Genomic DNA, 17,209 nt, shown 5'->3' on the forward strand with positions numbered 1-17,209 from the left:
TCGCTCGTCCCATTCAAGTCAATGGGAAAATTTCAGTGGTTTTTCACGACTTACGTCGCGGAAAATTCGTGTTCGGCTAAGAAAAGTAATGGCACGCCGATCCCGATCGAACCACATGTTTTGATATATAATTTGTCCTACAACTCTTAAAGCTGTAGGAGTTTTAGGCAATCGAAATTCGGAGGCAAAATAATAATAAGTAGGAAAAAATCCTATGAATAACACCCCGAGCACTGGTCCCCTCAGCTATTACATAGCTGTAGGGGCCAGTGCTCGGTGCGATTGCACCGTGGCCCTAATAAGCTAGTGTGGAATCGCACTCTCCTCGAGGGAAAATAATGCACTGTTACTTTACAAATGTCAAAAATAAAATTGTTTATTCATCTGAGTAAGCAATGATCATCATGTTACAAATAAAACCTGAAGAAACATTAATCACACGCTTGTTTTGGTGGGGCGTTAGAATAATAAAGTTACATTTAAAGACAAGGCTTCATTCACGTAGGAAGAAAAAGAGAGAGAACATATATAATGTTAAACAAATGATCATACAATGAACTATAAAAGAAAAAAATAGCATAACTCCTCATTTTACCCCTCAACACACACCAAAGCTTTAATATTTGATCCGTTTTCATGGTTTTTGGTCCATTGAATTTTTTTTTTCTTTTTTAGCCCTTAAACGCTGCATATAATCCATTAAAACTACTCATTAACCTCAAGGCAAATCTCAGAGATGTGCTGACAGAGACGAGAATTACTCTGATGAGCGTTTACAGGAAAGGACTGAGATCTATCTTACAGGTCACAGTTTCCTGTTGGACAGACTTCAAGTCCCTGAGCGTATTCCGACGTATTATTCACTTGCTGCTCTCTCACACCATCATTTTCCTGGAAAATTCTGATATCTGAATAGTGGAAAACAAAGAGAAAAGGACGGGGAAACATCTGAGATTACATTTCCAGGTACACATCACATCACATGGAATATGAGTTTGCCAAAAACAAGCCATGAACAGGAAACGAAGCAGCCAACGGCTGATATTTAAACAAATATATACACTTACATTCCATTTAGTGCAAATTGATTTTTCCTTCCTGGTTCAAAGTCTGATGTTGAGCACTGTGAACCGTAAACACAGATCCCTGCTGAGTCTCAGATCACAGGATGACCACAAACATAGAACAGAAACATTTTCTCTGATGTAAGATTAATGAACCTACTATTGTTACTGTACTGAATCAAATCTCATCTAATCTAGTTATAACACTGTATCTGGATCATTAATTATCGACTTATATTGAACTTGAATCCAAAGTCGTTTAATCCGTCATCACTTGTATTCATGTACATGTACAATTATAATGATTTGTCTGAGCAACATGGACACACGTCGTGGTGGAAGAACTGAGGATGTTTGTGTTGTGCATGTAAACACTAGAGCCCGACCGATATATCGGCGGGCCGATATTAGGCGTTTTCCAAACTATCGGTATCAGCGTTTATAATGGCCGATAAATGAATATTTTAAAAATAAAATAAAAACGGAAGAAACACCCTTATAGAACTTAACAGAATTTGTCTCCAGTCTTGTTGGAAGTTATATTTATGAAGCTGACCAAGTCTTTTAATACTGGTAAATGTGTTTGGTTGTTGTTGTTATTGTGTTTTTTGTTCAAAGGACTTTTAAGTTTGTATTTTTATATATTTTATTCATCAGAACTTTAATATATTTTGATGTTCCTCTGTTCCGTTGTGACAATAAAATAAACAAGTTTATTTTTAAACTGCATTATATTATTTTAGTGAAGGCTCATAAATAACTACAAATAAGTAATGTTAGGGAAATCTGTTCATGTTTTGTTACGCGTTTCTGAAATAAAAAAAAAATATCGGCCGATATATCGTAATATCGGATTTTTAAATCAACAAACATTTGTATCGGTATCGGCCTTCAAAATCTTTTATCGGTCGGGCTCTAGTAAACACAACCTCCCCTCGTTAGCACTGAGGACTTTTACCTGATTTGGCACGTATGGAGCGTTGTCCTCGCCTGAAAAATAAACGATGCTTAGAATAATTTAAAGGCATACTAAGACGCATTGCCCAAAAGGATGGCAAGCCAGAAATGTCCCGACACAGCAAAATAGGAAAATACAGACATGGGGCAGGGTCTCAATGGATACAGATTTTATAAACTCTATAAAACTATTGTTTTTTCAAGGGAAATCCTGTATACTATAATACACATAGACAGCATACACACATAATACACATACCTGTGCTGTTGCCGATGTTTCTTTTAAAGACTTTATTCATCGGGTTTCTGTTTAAAGAGGGAATGAGTCATTAGACATTACTATAGACAGACATAAGCTGTCTTTTTGCAACATAACGATATTAAGAGGATCACGTTGTTAAAAAAAACAACTATATACACTTATTCAAAATTCTCACATAACATAAAAAAAGAGCTGCAACCTTAAGTTTGATCTCAATCTTTGGTCCAATGTACTTTAAAAAATGATAACAAATAATGTTTTTAAGCTCTCCCCGCATACGTTTCAAACAGGGATATGTGTTTATGGCTTCACCTCAGTGATGACACAACAACAAAATGTTAAACTGTGAAGTTCCATAGTGTCAAGATGCAGCTGCACTCAATGATTTATAGACAAAGCTATAGTCAGGCTTAGGACTATATTTAGAATATAAAACAAAAGCAGCACAAAAGGGAAGTAAATCACTGTTTGAAGGTTGAGTAAACAGGTTTTACTGTCAACATCGACCTGATTCTAGTTCCACATTTTCTCCCTTTCTTCCGTTGCCATGAACTGACATTAATGCGGCCTGGAGTCGTGCTTTTGGGTCCAAACTTTGTAATATTGAACAATCACATAAACCATTTTTTTAATGGCTTCCTATTTAAATGCATAAGCTCTTTTCCACTTACTTTTTCTTGTAATAGCAGTACGCTGCAACAGCTGCTGCTCCAAGGATGACTAAAAGTGCGATTACTATTCCAGCGATGCAACCAGCCCCGCATCTAAATGGGGGTTTGACTGCGGAGACAGAGAACATGACGTTGTTCACCCCTCGTCATCTCACCTATACATACAACCAGTACATGATTTAGCAAATGATGGCCCCATTTAGAGTCCAAACAGATGATAGAGCAGGGTATGTTTTTGGTTGACAGGTCGCTACCATGGCAACGTCCAGTCTTAAAGTTGCCCGTGTCAGTTAATTGTCACATTGACTATGTCAACTTCTTATCTGCAGTCTAAAGCCGTTTATGGGTCACTGTCATTAGTTTTATATGTTTTCAGGTGAGACAGTCATTATTTAGATTTAGGTGTGCTGTTCGGGTTTCCCCACACACACACACACACACCCCCACCCCCACACACACACACACACACACACACACACACACACACACACACAGACTTAAACTGTCAAAATAAGAGCACATGGGTGCTGCTAATTTGCTGCAATGTTTTTGGAGACGTGACAGAGGCTGGGTGAGACCAGCCGTCAGTCATGTGATACGCTAAATTAAGCGGTTAATTATTCTTATTCTAAGTCTGTTATGATGTGATTTTTGAAGTCTCTGATCAAACCTCTGGCGATTGAGCTGCATTCGGGGGAACGTAGAAGAATGTTGGGACACGTGGGATTACTACAGAATACAAAATAAAAAAAATACAGAATACAAAAAAAGGACAGTTTTTGTTTGGCATCATTAGACAAAAAATCCGTAATGACCTTTCAGCATATTGTCATTCAAGTGGTCTAAAACTAGACTATACTAGTCTTCTGCAGCTCCTCCTGGATCTCAGGCTTTAGAAAACCTAGTGATCATTTGGCCAATCGCAGGTCATTGCAGAGAGAGGATGTTCCTATTGGCTGTTCTACAAACGGTCCCAAATGGTGGAAAATGCTAAGAAACTCCTGCAAGAAAAAGCTCCTAGTCCAGCATTAGAAACATCTGGCTTCACTGCAAAGCAACCGACAAATAGGAAACCCGACCAATCAGAAAACTCTGACAATGATCTGACAATAAAGACACAAATCATGTCAACATCGACAACGCGTTTCAGAGATGGAGAAAGCCATGTGCTGACTGTAGCGGCTGTGCTTCAGTAGATACAGCTAGCAGAAGCACTCGAGAGAAAGTTGCTAATAGTTAAGTGTTTAACTTTGAGCAGCTTTGTGCTCACGGCAGCGACCGAGCTCTTAGTCGTTGGTTACGGTTCGCGGGGGGCTAAACCTCGAGAATCAGAGTGAGACTTTTCATCAAAGGGCTTTACAGGTCCACAAGTTAGCAGAGGAAACGGGATTAGCTTTATAACGGCATCGGGATCACAATCAGGATGATGAAATCAAGGATTACTGTTTAAAGCGTGTGCATGTGCCCGTGCTCGTCTGATGGGAGGGGCTTAGGACAGAGAAGGGAGGACTGCTGGAGGAGGAGGTATTTTTAAATTCTATTCTAATTCTTCATACTGCAGGTACATCACAAAATAATAAATGAATAAATTCTTTGAACAAAACCTTTAATTCAAACTTACTCAGTATAGAGATAGTTGCAGGCTGAGATCTTTCATTTCTCATAGTTCTGTTGTTAAAGGCCTGACAGCTGTAGTTTCCACTCTGACTCATCTGAATGTTCATCAGTCTGAGCTCTGGTCCGGTATCAGACAGCTGGTCTCCATCCAGAAACCATGTAAACAGGGCAGCAGGTCTGGAGTCAGCTGAGCAGGTCAGGATGACGTCTGACCGTTCCTCGTGGTAGGTGGTAGGTGGAGATACTGTCAAATTCATATTGTCTGGGCCGTCTGAATGTCAAGGGGAAATCATACATCGAGTCAACAGAGAAAGACACCGAAAAAAAAGGATAATCTAACCGAGCACGTAGGTTAGTAACTCACAGCTGATGAGGAGGGTAACTGGATCACTGGTGCCGTCGCTTACAGGGTTAAACACGTGACACCTGAACGGCCCCTGGTCATAGCGGGTCACGTTGGCTATAGTGAGAGTGGAGCCTCCATCAGTGAGCTGAACTCTGTCACTTCCTGTGACCTCAGAGCTGCCGTTCAGCCAGAGATAAGAGAGAGAGGAACCAGAGGAGGAGCAGGACAGACGGACGGAGCTGATGGACTCCACCAAGTCTGTGTTGCTGACGGTCACCGCCACGTTAGAGACCGGTGCTGTGGGCGAAAAGACAAAATGGTTTTATATTTACCACCATGTTAGAAAAAAGAAACCCTTCTATGGCTGACACATGGAAAGCTTACAGTACGATATCTTTGATAGGCAATTGTTGTGTAATTTTCAGGCTTCACTTCTTGGTGTTTTTTCTTTAAAATACATTTTCAATATAATGTCGCCCAATTTAAAACCACAACAAGGTGTGACCATAAAACCTCCACCAATGTCTGTCTAGTCCCAACCAGAGCTACATTTGATCAGCAAATTATGTCATAATTGACTGTACAGGTGTATTAAAAAAAAAAAAAAAGCAAAGCAAACTGTGTATCCATTGTATGTTTTTTTTTTTACATATTAATATCAACACTTTCAGTCATGAAAATAAATAGGTTGTTCAATTAAAACATGCTCATTAGTCAAATCTCATTAATGCTACAGATGTTACATTTCATTAATAAGTGAGTAACCATCCCAAATGTGCATCGGGATGATTATTTTTGACCTTGGAAACAATAATAAACACAACAATAACAAAACCTGAATTTTGTTTGGAAGGCATGTTTTGAAGCTTGTTTTTAGATCTGATTTGAAACCATTGAACACCTCAAAACAATTATTAATTATATTATATATATTTATATATTTCTTGCCATGGATACCCCCCACTGTGGATTGAAAGAGATGATCTCTCACCGTATACCCAAAGTGTTATTCTCCCGTCCTTAGCTGTGTCTCCAGATGGGACAACAGAAACGCTGTATTCTCCACTGTCATTAACGGTCACATTCCTGAGCTCCAGAGATCCAGTAGACATGAAGAGGGTGATCCTGCCTTCAAACTGTGGTGAAGTCGTGTTCCTACCACTGAAAGTGATTACATTGATACCATCAAGTTGCCAGCTCACTGATACAAAAGTTGTTGGAGACAGGTTTGTGGTGAACATCACTGTCTCTCCCACAGCTGCTTCCAGAGGACCGTCTGGCAACACACCAGCTCCTCTGGTTAAACCTGGAGGAGACAGTTGCAGGTCTGAGGAGGACTGTGATAAAGCTGGGCAACTGTAATAATACCCTTGACCCCAATGCAAAAGAAAATAAATGCATACATAAATACCTTCCATCAGTATGCAGTAGATGTCTATCTATTCATACCAAACAGGCAATGCAGTTAAGGTGGTTGCCAATCACAGGTATATAGATTAACTTTTTATCTATCAGAGCAACCAATCCATCAAGATCTGGATTCATACGGTTTCTGATAAAGCTACAATTTTAAAATATAATTTTAAAATGTCCATATTTCCTCAACTACATGCAATAGGGCGAACTATAAATACATTATTTGTTTCAACAATTAAGTTACTTTTATCAAGTTATGCACATGTTCTGCTATGGAGCCAAGATAAGGACACCTTTTGAACAAACAACCATTATTCAAGTTTAGAAAATGTGTTTTTAAACAGCAGTCAAGGTTAAACCGTTTGAATGCAAGATTCTTACCTGTTAAAGTTGCAGAGACGATCCAAAGCAAAGGCAATATATCCATTGACGAGCCTTGGTGAGATCTAACCAGCAGAGGAAATGTCACCCATCAAACTTTGGCTTTCCTGTTACATGTGAGCCTCCGGCAGCTCTACATATACGAGTCAAGGAAATGCAGAGCGACGGGTTGAGGTACTAAAGTGTCCTCATAATGAGCTGAACCCACTGAAGCTGCAGTGACGATCTTAACGCTGTGGCACGTCGCCCTCTAGTGGACATTAAAAGGATAGTAAAAGACGATATCCGATCACACAAAGCCTGACAACAACATCAAACTCCCCTTGAATGTGGACCTTAAAATATTAACTTTTAGTCATGACAAACTTTGACAGCTGTTTAGACATAATAAATGTCCTTCCCTACTTTAATTATTAACTACTTTAATTATTAAGTTGATCAGTAAGTGGAACTCCCACTGCACAACACTTCCTACTTCCTCATTATGAAGATATTAGCAACGGCTAAGAGAAGGGCTGTGATCCCTCTTTGCAGAACAGTAATGGATACGACAGTGATACACTTCGCCATCCTGGGAGTCATCTCAGGTGAGCTTTTACAACACTGTTACGACCCAGGGGTGGGTCTAGGCCTCTGTGTCTGAATGAATGTGTGAGTGAATGATGTGTTGCAGGTGTCGTGCCAGGATCCAGCCCTGATTGGTCCAGCCAGCGTGAGGGGGACCATATATGGAGGGATCTCTGGGCCGTTCGCGAGTCATCCCTCCTCCACTCCCAACCCTGTCGGTTGCGTTTAGTTTAGGTACGCAGCAGTAGGGGTGGGCTGCCATTTGCTTTGTTCTTCGTTTTTCCTGTGTTTAGTAAGTAGGGAGGTTAGACTTTGTATTTTGGTTTCCTCTTCTTTTGCAGGTCAGCCTTGGTTCTTTAGTTAGTTGGGTTGTGTTTGTTATTTTTGCCTTGGCTCACCCCGACGCAAATGCTGCTTTATGTTAAGTTGTGTCTCTTATTACATTTATTATTGTATAAATAAATTTTTGTTTGAGATACGCACCAAATCCGCGTCTTTGGGTTCTCTGTGGTTTGGGAGTGAGGGAAGGTGTCCATTTATTCATGTGGTGCTCTAGGTTCCCCTAGCTGGGGCATAACATGAATTGGGGGCTCGTCCTCATTTTGCACATTAGTTGTTTTGAGCGATCTAGGCAGCGGTAAGTCGGTAAGTTTTATTTCTCTCTCTCTCTCTCTCTGGTTGGCAGTTTGTGGATGTGACGATGGCAGCCAATTTCAATTTGGATGATTTTGTCGAAGAGCCCACGTGGGATAAACTGAGTGTGTGTAAGAAAGCTGAGTTAATGATTGTGGCCAATTTTTATAAGATTGATATTCCTTATACTGCTAAGAAGGCCGAGTTATATCAGTGTCTGGGTGTTAAGTTGGTGGAGAGGGGGGTGCTGACACACCTGGTTGGGACCACGGGTGTTGCGGTATACGAGGCGGAAGCGAAGGTGCAGGCTGACGCTGGTCCGGCTTCGGGCGTAGAGGCTGTGGCTCCTGAACAGTCTGCCGAGCTGTCCACAGAAAGTCTTCGTTTAGCGCTCCGAATGAAGGAGTTGGAGCGGGAGACTAAACAGCTCGAGGTGGAGGCTATGCATCTCAAAGTGAGAGCCTTGGAGCTGGAACGTAGCACACCCCCAGTTTCCCCAGCTCCAGTGAGCACTGTTCCGCCTGCTGCGCAATTACGCGCGCGGGCGCAGGCCAACTCGGTTCCTGGAGGTGCCGGCCCAGTACCAGGTTTTAGCACTGCTCATTCAGCGTTCGATGTGCAAAAACATTGCTCTAGTCCCACCTTTCAGGGAGACTGAGGTGGATTCATATTTTTGTGCATTTGAGCGCATTGCGGCTGCTCTGCAATGGCCCAGGGATGTGTGGCCCCTCTTATTGCAGTGTAAATTAGTAGGGAAAGCTCAAGAGGTGTGTGCCAGTTTGTCTATAGATCAAAGTTTAAACTATGATATTGTGAAGGCCACTGTATTAAGAGCTTATGAACTCGTGCCCGAAGCATATCGGCTAAGATTTCGCCGGAGTCAGAAAGCTGCCAACCAGACGTTTGCGCGCGAGAAGAGTGCGCTTTTTGATAAGTGGTGCCAGGCGAGCAAAGTTACCCAAGTGGATCAGTTGCGTGAGCTCGTCCTGTTAGAGGAGTTCAAGAATTGTCTCCCAGACAAAATTGTGTTGTATTTGAACGAGCAGAAAGAAGTTTCGTTCGAGCAAGCCGCTGTACATGCTGATGAATTTGTCTTGACGCATAATAGTGTTTTTTCTGTGCCATGCGCCCGTGAGTTTTTTTCGTCGAATCCGTCTGAGCGCAGGCAGAGATCGCCAAAAGCAGTGCGCAAAAACTTTCTTCCTGCTTCAGGAGATAACCGTGAATGTTATTACTGTCACGAATCTGGTCATCTGATTGCCAAGTGTCCAACTCTCGAGAGGAAAAGTCGGGGCAGGCCGGCTAGATACGGTAAATCACCAGCTGGGGTGGGTTTGATTTCAGCCACGTCAGCGGCTGCGTTGCCCTCGTCATCCCCGCTGAGTGAGTGGGTAAAGGCTGATCCCTCGTACAACCCATTTATCTCGCAGGGGTTTGTTTCACTCACTGGAGAGGACAAGGACAAGGTGCCCGTGACAATTTTGAGGGACACTGGTGCGTACCGTTCTTTCATTTTGTCGTCAGTGTTACCGCTTAGTGAAAAAACTTCATGTAAGTCGTACATTTTAGTGTGGGGGGTTAAGATGAGCACACTGATGGTCCCTCAGCACAAAGTGTATTTGAACTTGTCTATGGTGTCGGGTCACGTTAAAGTTGGTGTGCGTCCGCAGCTGCCCATCAGTGGGGTTCATTTTATTCTGGGGAATGATCTGGCTGGGGGGAGAGTCTTTCCTGACCCGGAGGTGGTAGAAGTCCCGTGTGTCGAGTCATTCAGTTCTGTCCCCATGTCGGTGCCGCGCCATGTGTTTCCTGCGTGCGCAATTACGCGCGCCAAAGCTCGTGAGTTGGGGGAAGTTGTGGATTTGTCTGATTCTTTCATGTGTTCTCCCTATGAAAAAGAGCCAACCTGTTCTGTGCCAGGCTCAGACACTGTGGAGTTGGTGCTTGAGGAGGGCGAGCTGACATTGAATGTGGATAGAGCAACATTGATTGATGCGCAAAAGAATGATCGCACGTTGGATGTCTGTGTTTCCGCTACTGCGGCGGCGCAAGAAAAATGTTGTGTTCTTTTCTGATAAAGGGGTGTTAATGAGAAAGTGGGCCCCTGGTTCCCCGTGAGGGGGATTCTGTTCACCAGGTGATTGTGCCAGTGCCGTTCCGCCAGCAGGTCCTGAGTCTGGCCCACGACTCCAGTCTGGCGGGTCATTTAGGTATTAGAAAAACTTACAACCGGGTTCTCCGGCACTTCTTCTGGCCGGGTTTAAAAGGGGATGTTTCCAGTTATTGTCGTTCTTGTCATGTCTGCCAAGTTGTGGGTAAACCAAACCAGCCCGTGCCACCAGCGCCTCTCCGTCCTATTCCAGTGATGGGGGAGCCTTTTGAGCGCGTGCTGGTGGATTGTGTGGGTCCTCTGCCAAAAACTAAGTCAGGGCATCAATACATCCTGACGATGATGTGTGCGGCCACGCGCTACCCGGAGGCCGTGCCCTTACGCAACATAAAATCTAAAGCAGTTGTTAAAGCCCTGGTTAAGTTTTTTTCCACTTTCGGTTTGCCAAAAGTTGTCCAGTCAGATCAAGGATCTAATTTCATGTCTAAAGTGTTCTCACAGGTCATGTCAGAGCTAAAAATAAAACATCAGAAATCCAGTCCATATCACCCAGAGTCGCAAGGACCCTTGGAACGCTTTCACCAGACGCTAAAGTCTATGCTCCGAAAATTTTGTCTTGATTCGGCCAAAGAGTGGGATGAGGGTCTCCCGCTCTTGTTGTTTGCAGTGAGGAAACGAGTCAAGAATCCCTCGGTTTCAGCCCGGCTGACCTGGTGTTCGGCCACACAGTGCGCGGACCTTTGCGTTTGTTAAAGGAGAAATGGCTTTCAGATGTTACGCGTGTGGAACACAATGTGTTAGATTACGTCAGCTCCTTTCGTGAACGTTTGCATTATGCTTGGGAAACTGCTCACAAAACTCTTGCCGCTAGCCAGTCCAAGATGAAGCGGCAGTTTGACAGGAAAGCTGTGGCACGAGTTTTTGAACCAGATGATAGTGTTGGTCCTGCTGCCCATTCCAGGTTCAGGGTTGCAGGCTCGGTTCTCTGGCCCTTATCTAGTAGAGCGCAAGCTCTCAGAGACTGATTATGTGGTACACACTCCTGACAGAAAACGAACGTCCCGTGTCTGCCATATTAACATGTTGAAACGCTACGTTGCTCGGGCAGATGCGTTTGTGTCACCGGTCCCTACTACGGTGCCTGAACCTGTTGCTACGGTGTGTGTGGCCCCGCCCCCTCCGTACCTATTGGTGGACGACGGGCTCATTGAGAAAAACAGTGTTACTCCTTCTGCACGCTTGGGAAATTCTGGAGTGTTGAATAACTTAGATTCGTTTTTGTCTCATTTGCCTGAACCTAACCGTCTTGATATCATTAAGCTGATTGAGAATCACCCCTTGTTATTCTCTGATCACCCTCGCCGAACATCAGTTTTGCACCATGATATAGAGGTAGAGGGATATGCCCCAATTAAACAACACGCATATCGAGTAAATCCTTCAAAGGGAGCTGGGATACAACAGGAAGTCAAGTACCTGTTGGAAAACGGCTTGGCTGTGCCGAGCTCAAGTGCATGGAGCTCTCCCTGCCTCCTCGTCCCCAAACCCGATTCCACTTCTCGGTTTTGCACTGACTATAGGAAAGTTAATTTAGTCACCAAGCCAGATTCCTTTCCTCTCCCTAGGATGGAGGATTGTGTGGATAGCGTAGGGGCAGCCAAATTTGTCACAAAACTAGATTTACTTAAGGGATACTGGCAGGTTCCCTTAACTGAGCGGGCATCTGAGATTTTCTGCTTTTGTAACCCCTGATCATTTCCTACAATATACCGTGATGCCTTTTGGGTTAAGAAATGCGCCCGCCACTTTTCAGCGACTGATGCGTAAAGTTCTCCAGGGTGTGGAAAATTGTGAGGCTTATTTAGATGATGTGGTGGCTTATTCTGATACATGGGCGGAGCATTTGGAGACACTGTCCGTAATATTTAATCGCCTTGATGGAGCCTCACTGACACTTAATTTGGCCAAGTGTGAATTTGGAAAGGCCACGGTCACCTACCTGGGCAAGCAAGTCGGACAGGGGCTGGTGCGTCCCATTGAGGCAAAGGTGCAGGCAGTGATTGATTACCCTGTCCCTCGCACCAGGAGGGCATTGCGCCGCTTCCTGGGCATGTGTGGTTACTACAGGGGTTTTTGTCGTAACTTTGCAGATGTTGTGGCTCCTCTTACAAGTCTCTCCAGCCCCAAGACAAAGTTTGTGTGGTCTCCAGCCTGCCAGCATGCGTTTGAGGCTGCAAAAGCATTGCTATGCAGTGCTCCAGTGTTGTCAGCCCCGAACTTCCAGCGTTCCTTCAAGCTGGAGGTTGATGCAAGTGGATGTGGTGCTGGTGCTGTTCTACTTCAGGAGGATGCGCAGGGAGTAGATCATCCTGTTTGTTATTTCTCAAAGAAATTCGATAAACACCAAGTTAATTACAGCACCATTGAAAAGGAAGCACTTGCTCTCATGCTTGCAGTGAATCATTTTGAAGTATATGTGGGGTCTAGTGTGGAGCCAATTCAGGTTTTTACAGATCATAATCCCCTGGTGTTCCTGGCTAGGATGCGTAACTCCAACCAGCGTCTGATGCGGTGGTCTTTACTCCTGCAGGATTTTAACTTGCAGATCTGCCACAAGAAGGGGATAGAGAACGTGTTGGCAGATGCACTGTCCGTGTGGACGCAGACTAGTGGTATTGATTGGTTTTGTTTGTTTGTTTTTTTGGGGGGGGGAAGTGAGTTTTCTTTTTGGAGTAGTGTTCGGTTCTTAAGGGAGGGGGTGTTACGACCCAGGGGTGGGTCTAGGCCTCTGTGTCTGAATGAATGTGTGAGTGAATGATGTGTTGCAGGTGTCGTGCCAGGATCCAGCCCTGATTGGTCCAGCCAGCGTGAGGGGGACCATATATGGAGGGATCTCTGGGCCGTTCGCGAGTCATCCCTCCTCCACTCCCAACCCTGTCGGTTGCGTTTAGTTTAGGTACGCAGCAGTAGGGGTGGGCTGCCATTTGCTTTGTTCTTCGTTTTTCCTGTGTTTAGTAAGTAGGGAGGTTAGACTTTGTATTTTGGTTTCCTCTTCTTTTGCAGGTCAGCCTTGGTTCTTTAGTTAGTTGGGTTGTGTTTGTTATTTTGGCCTTGGCTCACCCCGACGCAAATGCTGCTTTATGTTAAGTTGTGTCTCTTTTTACATTTATTATTGTATAAATAAATTATTGTTTGAGATACGCACCAAATCCGCGTCTTTGGGTTCTCTGTGGTTTGGGAGTGAGGGAAGGTGTCCATTTATTCATGTGGTGCTCTAGGTTCCCCTAGCTGGGGCATAACAACACGATACAGCAGATAAACGTGTATATTATGCCCCAGCTAGGGGAACCTAGAGCACCACATGAATAAATGGACACCTAGCTGGGGCATAACAACACGATACAGCAGATAAACGTGTATATTTGCATATTTCTCAAAATCTAAGAATGTATTATTGACATTTAAGAGTCTCACTAATGCTTGTTTTCTGGCAACTTGATGACAATTACAGGAGCATTGAACATTAATTTAGTTTAGTGTAACACAGGATTATCCTCTCAGTCTCTTCTGAATCATGCAACTATTAGGCGAATTCGACTTGATGTAGCCGCCTGCAGCGCGCTACCTAACGTGATGTATTGTGGGTTGAAAGCGATGCATGATGGCTAGAATTGTGTCCGACTTAGCAGCCGACTGCAAAGAAGTATCACGTGACCCAAAACATTGCAGGAACAAGTTTTTAAGAGGAATGGTTCTCATTGGTTAAAAGTTCAATGACGTGTGTTCAGGTCCGCACTCGGCGGCCACCTTGTGGTGAAATGATACTTTTTATTTTGGTCGCATTGATCTCATGGCTTGATCTAAAGTTCCGTGCATTGTGTTGTGAGTAGGCCTATTATATGTGAGGTCTGGTTAATACAAACATAGAATGATAATACAAATATAGTGAAAACTACGGTGGCCCTGAAGTGCAAAACGCAACCGCAAAAACAAAACACACACAAAAAAGAAAACACACACACAAAAAAGAAAACAAACACAAAAAAGAAAATGAGCACAAAAAAGAAAACAAACACAAAAAAGAAAACAAACACAAAAAAGAAAATGAACACAAAAAAGAAAACGAACACAAAAAAGAAAACAAACACAAAAAAGAAAGCAAACACAAGAAAGAAAACACACACAAAAGAGAAATCCCAAAACGGAAAATGGAAAGCTTGTTCCGTCCTGACCGCAGCCTAAGAGGCAGCAACAGGTGGCAGAAGGAGAACCAAACAATTGGATTTTGGGCTGACTTTCTTCTTGATTGCGAGGGTTTGTCAAGGCTTTGTTAGATTAATTGTAGTGTAGTAATATTTATAATTTGTATTTTATCTGATGAAATATGACTAACTAAAATGTTGACTTTTTGTCTTTAGAAAAAGCAACAGCAGTGTCCCTTCAGGATGTACTCATGTTTGCCAGTGGCTTAGCAGCGCTTCCACCAGCTGGAATGACACCCTCTCCAAGCAGAGTTTTTAAACGATTCTCCTTTTCCAATGGCGAACACCTGCACAAATACGATGAAGCTGCCGCTCTTGGATTCTTACATTGTCTTTAAGACAAACATGGAGTTTGGGATCCAGAATGCTCCAGGATTTGGATGTTTTTAGCTGCCATAGCTACCTTTCATTTTTCTGTTTACCTGTGTGAACGCACCTTATATTTTAGTCCATGCAGCTACATGCACAGTTTAAAGATTCACCTGTGTAAGGACTTGTATATACACTCAACAAAAATATGAACGCAACACTTTTGTTTTTGCTCCCATTTTTCATGAGATGGACTTAAAGATCTAAAAATCATTCCAGATACACAATATTACCATTTCTCTCAAACATTGTTCACAAATCTGTCTAAATGTGTGATAGTGAGCACTTCTGCTTTGCTGAGATAATCCATCCCACCTCACAGGTGTGCCACATCAAGATGCTGATCTGACATCATGATTAGTGCACAGGTGTACCTTAGACTGTCCACAATAAAAGGCCACCCTGAAATGTGCATTTTTTTGCTTTATTGGGGGTCTGGGGACTCAGAACCAGTCAGTATCTGGTGTGATCACCATTTGCCTCATGCAGTGCAACACATCTTCTTCGCATAGAGTTTATCAGATTGTCAATTGTGGCCTGTGGAATGTTGGTCCACTCCTCTTCAATGGCTGTGCGAAGTTGCTGGATATTAGTGGGAACTGGTACACGCTGTCGTATACGCCGGTCAAGCACATCCCAAACATGCTCAATGGGTGACATGTCCGGTGAGTATGCTGGCCATGCAAGAACTGGGACATTTTCAGCTTCCAAGAATTGTGTACAGATCCTTGCAACATGGGGCTGTGCATTATCTTGCTGAAACATGAGGTGATGTTCATGGATGTATGGCACAACAATGGGCCTCAGGATCTCATCACGGTATCTCTGTGCATTCAAAATGCCATCAATAAAATGCACCTGTGTTCTTCGTCCATAACAGATGCCTGCCCATACCATAACCCCACCACCACCATGGGCCACTCGATCCACAACATTGACATCAGCAAAGCGCTCACCCACACGACGCCACACACGCTGTCTGCCATCTGCCCTGAACAATGTAAACCAAGATTCATCCGTGAAGAGAACATCTCTCCAACGTGCCAGACGCCATCGAATGTGAGCATTTGCACACTCAAGTCTGTTACGGCGACGAGCTGGAGTCAGGTCAAGACCCCGATGAGGACGACGAGCATGCAGTTGAGCTTCCCTGAGACGGTTTCTGACAGTTTGTGCAGAAATTGTTTGGTTATGCAAACCAATTGTTTCAGCAGCTGTCTGAGTGGCTGGTCTCAGACGATCTTGGAGGTGAACCTGCTGGATGTGGAGGTCCTGGGCTGGTGTGGTTACACGTGGTCTGCGGTTGTGAGGCCGGTTGGATGTACTGCCATATTCTCTGAAACGCCTTTGGAGACGGCTTATGGTGGAGAAATGAACATTCAATGCACGAGCAACAGATCTGGTTGACATTCCTGCTGTCAGCATGCCAATTGCACGCTCCCTCAATGCTTGTGGCATCTGTGGCATTTTGCTGTGAGACAAAACTGCACATTTCAGAGTGGCCTTTTATTGTGGGCAGTATAAGGTACACCTGTGCACTAATCATGATGTCAGATCAGCATCTTGATGTGGCACACCTGTGAGGTGGGATGGATTATCTCAGCAAAGCAGAAGTGCTCACTATCACACATTTAGACAGATTTGTGAACAATGTTTGAGAGAAATGGTAATATTGTGTATCTGGAATGAATTTTAGATCTTTAAGTCCATCTCATGAAAAATGGGAGCAAAAACAAAAGTGTTGCGTTTATATTTTTGTTGAGTGTATTTCAGTCTGTGCAGTTATCTATATGCACAGCTTACACATTAATGTAAATAACTGGGTCCTGATCCATGGTTTTCTTTTTGTTGTTGCTCCTTTTTTTCTATCAACAACCCTCTGGTCAGATTTGTACATGGGTCCAGATTATGGATTATGTTGCTGTTGATTATTGTTTAACAGCTCACTCTTATCAATAGTCAAAAACATATAGTTGTAGACATTGTGAAATGTTTAAATAACTGCTGAACACTACAGTTTTATTCAAAGATGTTTAATAAAGGTACCTGTCACAGTGTACTAAAAATATGAGGTAATGTCAACTCTTGTCCACAAAGATTCATAAATATTTTGAAGAATAATGTAAGAGAGAATCCTTTGATCAAATAATTTAAGTCAAAAATCCATTCCTCCCACCACCAATTACACATATACAGACAACTATACACTTTCTTATGACTGTGAGTCTTAGGGACACATGGCTAGGCACTGAGGAACAGGGGAAATGCCATCTGCAGGGCCATTGACACTGGTAAGAGCAGGAGGATAAGGACTGTGCCATCAACTGGACGGCCATAACTGACAGACGAGCAGACCCACATGGTGGAAAGCCCCGTAACCAGAAGGACCAGTGGGACCCAGGAGTCAGTATTTACAGGCCAGCTATTTGCTTCAGAGTGATGTAAAGGTCAGAGGCTGTCCTCCAGTCATGTGGCTGTTGTAGTCCGTTTTGTTCCACGGCCTGTTGTAGGTATTCCTTCTTGTCTTCACTGTAAAAATCAATCTCTTGCCTTG

The 17,209-nt window shown here is 43.4% G+C and overlaps 1 protein-coding gene across 1 annotated transcript; it reads right to left on the reverse strand.

Annotated features, from left to right (window-relative positions):
* Positions 1 to 431: 431 nt before the first annotated feature.
* LOC311024557 (cell adhesion molecule CEACAM6-like) lies at positions 432 to 6,827 on the reverse strand. The gene is made up of 9 exons (XM_084027013.1): positions 6,715 to 6,827; positions 5,909 to 6,223; positions 4,936 to 5,214; positions 4,576 to 4,842; positions 2,955 to 3,063; positions 2,281 to 2,327; positions 2,023 to 2,054; positions 1,068 to 1,123; positions 432 to 908 (listed from the first exon to the last, which is right to left on the reverse strand). Exons 1-9 carry the CDS (start codon positions 6,758 to 6,760, stop codon positions 884 to 886), a joined length of 1,176 nt encoding a protein of 391 aa, XP_083883139.1. The 5' UTR covers positions 6,761 to 6,827; the 3' UTR covers positions 432 to 883.
* Positions 6,828 to 17,209: the final 10,382 nt, after the last annotated feature.

Source organism: Eutrigla gurnardus, assembly GCF_963514095.1.
Source record: "Eutrigla gurnardus genome assembly, chromosome: 14".
NCBI classification, from domain to species: domain Eukaryota; kingdom Metazoa; phylum Chordata; class Actinopteri; order Perciformes; family Triglidae; genus Eutrigla; species Eutrigla gurnardus.

Coding starts and splice junctions, on each gene's coding strand:
- LOC311024557 (XM_084027013.1), bottom strand. CDS start 6,760: ATGGATATATTGCCTTTGCTTTGGATCGTCTCTGCAACTTTAACAG. Junction 3,064..4,575: donor TGCAACTATCTCTATACTGA/GTAAGTTTGAAT, acceptor CTGTCTCCGCAG/TCAAACCCCCATTTAGATGC. Junction 1,124..2,022: donor CTCCATACGTGCCAAATCAG/GTAAAAGTCCTC, acceptor TACGGTTCACAG/TGCTCAACATCAGACTTTGA.